Source organism: Rhinoderma darwinii, unplaced genomic scaffold (genome assembly GCF_050947455.1).
Source record: "Rhinoderma darwinii isolate aRhiDar2 unplaced genomic scaffold, aRhiDar2.hap1 Scaffold_106, whole genome shotgun sequence".
NCBI lineage: Eukaryota > Metazoa > Chordata > Amphibia > Anura > Rhinodermatidae > Rhinoderma > Rhinoderma darwinii.
In genome coordinates this window covers 1,833,968-1,840,871 of record NW_027461945.1, presented here as the reverse complement: position 1 = coordinate 1,840,871, position 6,904 = coordinate 1,833,968, and the positions used below count along the sequence as shown (strand labels likewise).

The 6,904-nt window shown below is 40.5% G+C and overlaps 1 protein-coding gene across 2 annotated transcripts; it reads left to right on the top strand.

Moving 5' to 3' along the window:
• The first annotated feature begins 336 nt into the window (after nt 1-336).
• On the top strand, nt 337-6,164 carry LOC142698983 (phosphatidylinositol polyphosphate 5-phosphatase type IV-like). Of its 2 annotated transcripts, none has more exons than XM_075847938.1 (11): nt 337-813; nt 1,186-1,277; nt 1,499-1,623; nt 1,894-2,013; nt 3,494-3,589; nt 3,708-3,869; nt 4,045-4,160; nt 4,369-4,505; nt 4,695-4,819; nt 5,630-5,715; nt 5,803-6,164. In XM_075847938.1, exons 1-9 carry the CDS (start codon nt 499-501, stop codon nt 4,753-4,755), a joined length of 1,224 nt encoding a protein of 407 aa, XP_075704053.1. In that variant the 5' UTR covers nt 337-498; the 3' UTR covers nt 4,756-4,819; nt 5,630-5,715; nt 5,803-6,164. The 2 variants fall into 2 exon arrangements, with proteins under 2 accessions (XP_075704053.1, XP_075704052.1); XM_075847937.1 differs by having other exon boundaries at nt 4,712-4,819; nt 5,803-6,162.
• Nucleotides 6,165-6,904: the final 740 nt, after the last annotated feature.

Sequence of the window (6,904 nt, the reverse complement as noted above, 5' to 3'; positions counted from 1 at the left end):
TAATTAATTAATATATATATATATATAATGTAATATTGTCTATAACAAAATACAGAGGTTCTAAATTATGGTTAGTATCTCATATAAAAATTACATAAACCCCGGAAATGTCATACTGTGTCAATTCAACAACCAATACATTGTTCCAACATCCAGACCCCAAGCAATGTCATTCACAGGTGGTCCAAGCCCCAAGACCCCAAGCAATGTGATCTTCAAACACTTCTGATTGACCAGATCCTGTACTTGAAATGCCGCTTTTATAACTAATTTCTCCAGCTGGTTCCCTCAGAGTTTTTTCGCTAACTATTTCTTTCTCTGGTCATTCTAGATCTTGCTGTTGGATTGACACTGTTGGATTACTGTGTTGCTTTTACGGTCAGCGATTTGTCCTATTTTCAGAGAACTAGAGGCGATTAGTTAAATTCAATCTTTACTGCCTCCTGGTTTTCTACCACGGACATTGGTGCAGTTTTGCACCCGGGGCATTAAACAACCATGCCCTTTTGGAGAAAAACAAAAAAATATCATGTCTCTCAGATTCCTGATAAAGGAAATCTGATGAAAGAGATACCAACAATGGAAGAGCCTAACATCTCGCTCCAGAAGTTTTCTATCATCAAAGATATGGCAGCCGAAAAATGCAGCGATCCAAGTCACAGCAAATCTTGTGACATTGGCTCAAAGAACACCAAGAAGAGCGCAATCAGGAGCTTGGGCAGCAGCGCTGTGATTGGCGCTAAAGAACTGGATCGCTGTTTCCCAAATAGACGGCTGAGATTATACGTTGCCACCTGGAATATGGAGGGGAAGGTGAGAAGTAATGTACAATATCTATTGTGACCCATCAGTGTGTCTGATCTACAGTTGGATAAATTGGGTCAGTAACCATGTGTCTTTAGTTTGCAGTTGGATATCACATAGACATATTATATCCTACCCTAGGCCCAAATTTGCTAAACATTTGGGCCAATCACTGTTGCTGCACACACTGCAAACTGTCAAACTAATAACCTATGTCTTTGGAATGGCAATACCTCCGATCCTAAGACTGCAGCCCTGGCCATCGTCTATAAAGACTAAAATCCAATTCGATCAGATAAAAAAATTTGTAGGCGATATAGAAGATGTCAGTTTGGTTGGTGCTCTGTGTATACATTATTAATATCTTCATATTTTGAGCAGGAGTTCCCACAAAATCTAGAGGATCTGCTGTTGCCATCAGATGACACCAAAGACATTTATGTAATTGGCGTTCAGGAAGGATGTCCAAACAGGTAAGTCTTCTCAGGTTGTCTTACAACAGTCTATGTCTGCAGATGGACTACAGGTCGGCTGATTGAAATTCTCTCTCGACCTTCTACTTAGTATAGGATCGCTCCTTAATTTTCCTATTTAACCCCAGAGGTTATAATATTGATTGTTTAATAGATGAGTTGAGTATTTTAATCTGGTGTCATTTATTAATATGTTAACTTGAAATTGTGTCTTCTTGTAGACGGGAATGGGAGATAAAATTACAAGAGACCCTTGGTCCGCACTACGTGCTATACCATTCATCCGGGCTCGGAGTCCTGTATCTCACCATCTTTATTCGACGGGAGCTGATCTGGTTCTGCTCAGGTAAGATTGACTTTCTCACATCTACATAATAAGTCCTAATTGAAGTCATTAGTTGGAACTTCTTATTTAGTCATTAGAACTAGATGTCTGAGAACCCAACTCTCAGATTCTTCACTGTGGAGTATTGGAGATCTGAGAGTTTACTCCACAGTTACAAAGTGTGAAATGATGTTGTAGTAATATTTCCAGCGTTTAATAGGAAAATATCTGTATCATTGTTGCATGTTGTACTATTAACCACTGACCCTTCTTCTTGTGTTTCTTATACAGAGGTAGAGCACACCCATGTTACAACCAGGCTATTCCACCATGTAAAAACTAAAGGAGCCTTGGGTGTTGCCTTCACTGTCTTTGGGACATCATTCCTGTTTATTAATTCCCATATGAGATGTAAGTATGTCTGTTATTAATATGTGACTATGTACAGTTTTACTAAAAAGTGCTGCTGTTTCATAAAAAACTATAATATATGAGATGATATGAAAAGATCTGTACTATTAATGTTTTGGTGCAAAATTAAAGGTTCTTCCTTATTTGGTCAAACTTCTTCTAATCTATCAAACTTATTCTATATAGTGAGAGACAAGTAATAGTGGAAGGATTAACGGCCTAATGTCCTTTACAGACTATTAGGCTGGGTTCACACGACCTATTTTCAGACGTATTGGAGGCGTTTTACGCCTCGAAATACGTCTGAAAAAAAAAGCCTTGAATACGTCGGCAAACATCTGCCCATTCATTTCAATGGGTTTGCCGATGTACTGTGCCGACGACCTGTAATTTTACGCGTCGCTGTCAAAAGACGCAAATAACAGCCTCGTCAAAGAAGTGCAGGACACTTCCTGGGACGTAATTGGAGCCGTTTTTCATTGAATGCAATGAAGAACAGCTCCAAATTACGTCCGTAATTGACGCCTCGCAAAATGCGAGTACGAGCATTTACGTCTACAATCCAGGAGCTGTTTTCTCCTGAAAACAGCTCCGTAATTTCAGCCGTAACTGACGTTATCGTGTGCACATACCCTAATAGAAATACTGTATCCTCTGTCAAGAAAATGATTGTGTCTTAGATTTACAGTAACAGAAATATCAGTGTGTCTGGTGTACAGATTAAACCAAAAAAGGAAATCTTGAAATCATGTTATGAGTTTCATCAAAATGCAATTTTATTAAACACATTATACAGTATGTTAATTTGACATCAGTACATAGTACAAAAATAACCCCCCTCCCAAGTATATACTATAGACATGTTTAAAATAGATTAAAAGAAAACCAGGAAATTCCCGATATAGTGTCGTAAATAATGAATTATAGTAATTCCTCACGAACTTTATCACCACTCCTCAGGAAAAATACAAAATGGATACCATGTATGTTAAAGTATACACAAATCAATCAGAGCAATGCTATATGTATTAGGTAACAATCAATAAACGTTTTGCTCATATGTGTTACTATATGGGTGCAACAGATAGCATACACTGGTACAAGTAACTAGTGGTTGAAGGTCAATATACCTGAGGAGGACATGATGATGAGAATGGAGTGGGATACCTGGACACCAAGCACCTCGACGTGCGTTTCGCAACCTTCGTCAGGAGGTGTCTGGTGTACAGAGTGCGGACCCACATCATGGAACTCCACCAGTCTCATCTTCTAAAATGTCAATAGAAACCCTATTAAAATAAATACTATTTGCAGAAAATTCATTGTTGAGGGAACATTCAGACTACACAGCCCAAGAAGTAGATATGATACCTAGATAATATATGATAAAGAAACCTATTGTCAGAGAAAACTTAAATATGGTGGTTGTCCTAAATTCCAGGGGGTCATATTTACTGATATGTATATTTTTGGTTGGCAGTTGGGGCAGTCCACAAGAGGATCCAGGACTATAAAACCATCACTGAGGGTCTCCGTCTGCCTCAAATTATTCCGGAAAGAATAAACTCCAATGCCTGTGAGTATTACTTATGTGCTTGATTCCTTTATCTATCGATTCCTTTATCTATTTATCTCCATCGAGTCTATTGCAGTCACGTGGTCTAATTGTGTCCTGTGTTTTTTTCATTCTACAGTGGACGTCACCAGCCGCTTTGATCGGGTTTTTTGGTTTGGGGACCTCAATTTTCAACTAAAAGAGGACAGAAAAAACGTGGAATCTCTTCTGAAAAACATTAAGGGAAGAGATATGTCCAGTCTCCTCAAACACGACCATCTGAATGACGCCAAGAACAACGGTACAGTTACTAGTAGACAGATCTCTATCACTCCTCAGCCATTACCACATACACCTCAACAGATCAATACAAATCACTGTCATGATGGTTCATATGTTCCCCACATTCTTATATAGTCCTACATCTCTTGCACATGTTTTTAATACTGACATGTTTTTTTTTCTTTTAACTTAAGGGTCCATATTTGTAGGGTTTAAGGAGCACACCATTGAATTCCTTCCTACATACAAGTTTGACATTGGCACAGACACCTACGATACATCAGAAAAGCAGAGAATTCCATCATATACGGTAAGATATCTTATTTCCAGGTCTACAGAGCTAAAGAAACAATAGATGTCATGGATAGATTTTCAAACCTTAAATGCAAGAAAGTCTCAAAATTTAAATTACTTAAATAAAATAGGCCGAAATGTTCAGTCTATGATGCTATGAGGTTTATAAATAAATGATAATATGATTGCACTGATGATATTTGTTATTTTCATGACCTCTACAGGACAGGGTGTTGTTTAAGAGCCAATACGAGGGAGATGTGCAAGTCCTGAGATACGACTCATGCCCTGTTTTGAAGACCTCAGACCACCGACCCGTTTTTGGCATCTTTGAAGTAAAGCTCAGACCTGGTTCAGATAAGTAAGTCATGTCCATGTCGTTGGTATGATCCTTTCAGTAGCCGCCATTACTACATGGGCCTTATAGCAGAGCTCACACTTTGGGGCAGGTGGCTGTATACCTGGGTGACAGTACTGGAGTAATATAGGATGTGAAACTAAACAATTATTGTGTGGTTACCTGCTAACATTATCATATATCTTACATCAGTATATTTCTCATTCCAGCATCCCATTGGCTGGTGGAAGCTTTGACCGCAAGATCTATTTGAAGGGCATTAGGAGGTTAGGACAAAAAAAGTAGCTGCGTCTGTTCATGTCCTGACAGCACATGAGGTGAGAGCATTGTACTTGTCTAGTATGTTTGCTGTGAGAATGTTCTTCCATCTCTTAAAGGAACAGTGTTACCACAATTTTTTTTTTAATATGTTAAAGATGTTAGTGCTTTATTAAAACCGTTTGGATTAATTTGTGTGTTTGTGTGTTACTTTTTCTTATTTTTACACTTTTTCTTCCCTATGGGGGCTGCCATTTTTTTTCTCCATTTCTGTATGTGTCGATTAACGACACATACAGACATGGAATACGGCAGCTCCAGTCCCATAGGGACTGCGAACGGGGCCCGTTCCATCCACTTCAATGTACGCCGTCTGTGTGGGAACGGCGCATGCGCCGCTCCCACACAGTCCAATTTGAAATGCGCGCCGTCCGGCGCCATTTTCTTGTGGACCGGAAGTCGCGGCCGGACAGTAAGATTACTACTTCCGGTCGTGGCTTCCGGACTTGTGCACTTGGACCAGCGGCAGCAGACGGAGCGGACGGGCCGGAGGGAGCCGCGGCGGCGACTGGAGCAGGTAAGGGATTTCTATGTATGTTCGTGTTTGTGTGTGTTTACTCCTAAGGAACATTTACCATCTCAGGTGCATAAAACAATGATTCCACCTTTGTGAACATCAGAAAGTTCCTGTAACATCCTGAACAGCGCAGCTTTAGATCAAACCCACCGCTTGGATCAACCATCTTCAAGGTTTGTAGTGTAACCCCCAGGATCTAATAGGAAAATCCGCAATAAAACATCTTCTATATTTTGTGCCTGCTAAGAAACACACATTAGTAGAGCATTAATAGCAAATATTTCTCTTGCAGCATAAACATCAATTCCGCGTTATATCTGGCGAGAACAGCGCTCCCTGTCACCGGAGGAGCCGCCATCGTTGCTGATAGAAAGAAAGGTAAGTTCCTCTAGATATGTCCTCTCTATATTTGTTAAGCAGCCTGAATAATGAATATTTAATAGGATTGTGGGCTTCTCCCCCCAGAGCAAGTCAGCAGATATCAACAGAACATCAACATAAATGCCAATAACAACCAAGGGCAGAACCCGCCATCTTACAAGTATCCCAATGGCGAGACTTAAAATTGTCTACATCTGTCACGGAAGAGACATCAGTGTGGTTATCGGGGCATCAATGTCACCCAGAAGACCAGGCCCAGAACAGGAGAACATGTCATCTCTTCCTGTGTCTCTGGAATACAGATTTACCACCCCTTCCTGATATTACAGTATATACTGTGACATCTTCCATTGTTTTTGCTGGATCTTGTATAACATCATCTTTACCATCTTATATTTTGATCAACAAAAACCATAAATAAATCTTTAACATCAATCCATAAGTGTGACTGGTATTTATTAGTGTGTTCAGTGCCCGGCTGCAACTTACCACGGAGTATACAATTCACTTAACCGACTCTTCACAGCGCTATTTGTGTGACATCGCGTTTAATCCAGTGGTAGGTGACAGGACATTGTATCATATGTACACAATAGAGAGAGAGAGTATGGAACGTGCCGCCATATGTACTGGATTAGATCATATGTTGGAAAAAAAGTGACAGGAGATGTAAAACAGTGATATATTTGATAGTTGTTTAACCCCTTAACGCTCAGCGACGTAATATTCCGTTGTGCTGACCATCCCATCCCGTTCGCGCTCAGCGACGGAATATTAAGTCGCGGGAGTAACGGCCATTTCGACCGTCTTCCCGACACATGCAGGAGCTGTGACAGCTGCTGTCTCGTACAGCAGTTGCCGCAGCTCCTACAGCGGGGACCGATCGCTGTGTCACCGCTGATTAACCCCTTAAAAGCCACGTTCAATACTGAACGTGGCTTTTTAGGGGTTAAGCTACCATCGCCGGCCTGCTACACGATAGCGGCCGGCGATGGTGACTATGGCTACCGGACTCCTAACAATGGCGTCCGGCTATGCCATCGACGGAAGCCTAGTGGGTCCTGTCAGTGAGTAGCTGACAGCTCTAATACACTGCACTACGCATTTACTAAATAAAAGTTTTAAAAGTAATAAAAGTAAAAATCCCCCTTTTTACCTTATCAGTCCTTTATTATTAATAAAAATA

Coding starts and splice junctions, on each gene's coding strand:
- LOC142698983 (XM_075847937.1), top strand. CDS start 499: ATGCCCTTTTGGAGAAAAACAAAAAAATATCATGTCTCTCAGATTCCT. Junction 1,278..1,498: donor CAGGAAGGATGTCCAAACAG/GTAAGTCTTCTC, acceptor GTCTTCTTGTAG/ACGGGAATGGGAGATAAAAT. Junction 2,014..3,493: donor TATTAATTCCCATATGAGAT/GTAAGTATGTCT, acceptor TTTGGTTGGCAG/TTGGGGCAGTCCACAAGAGG.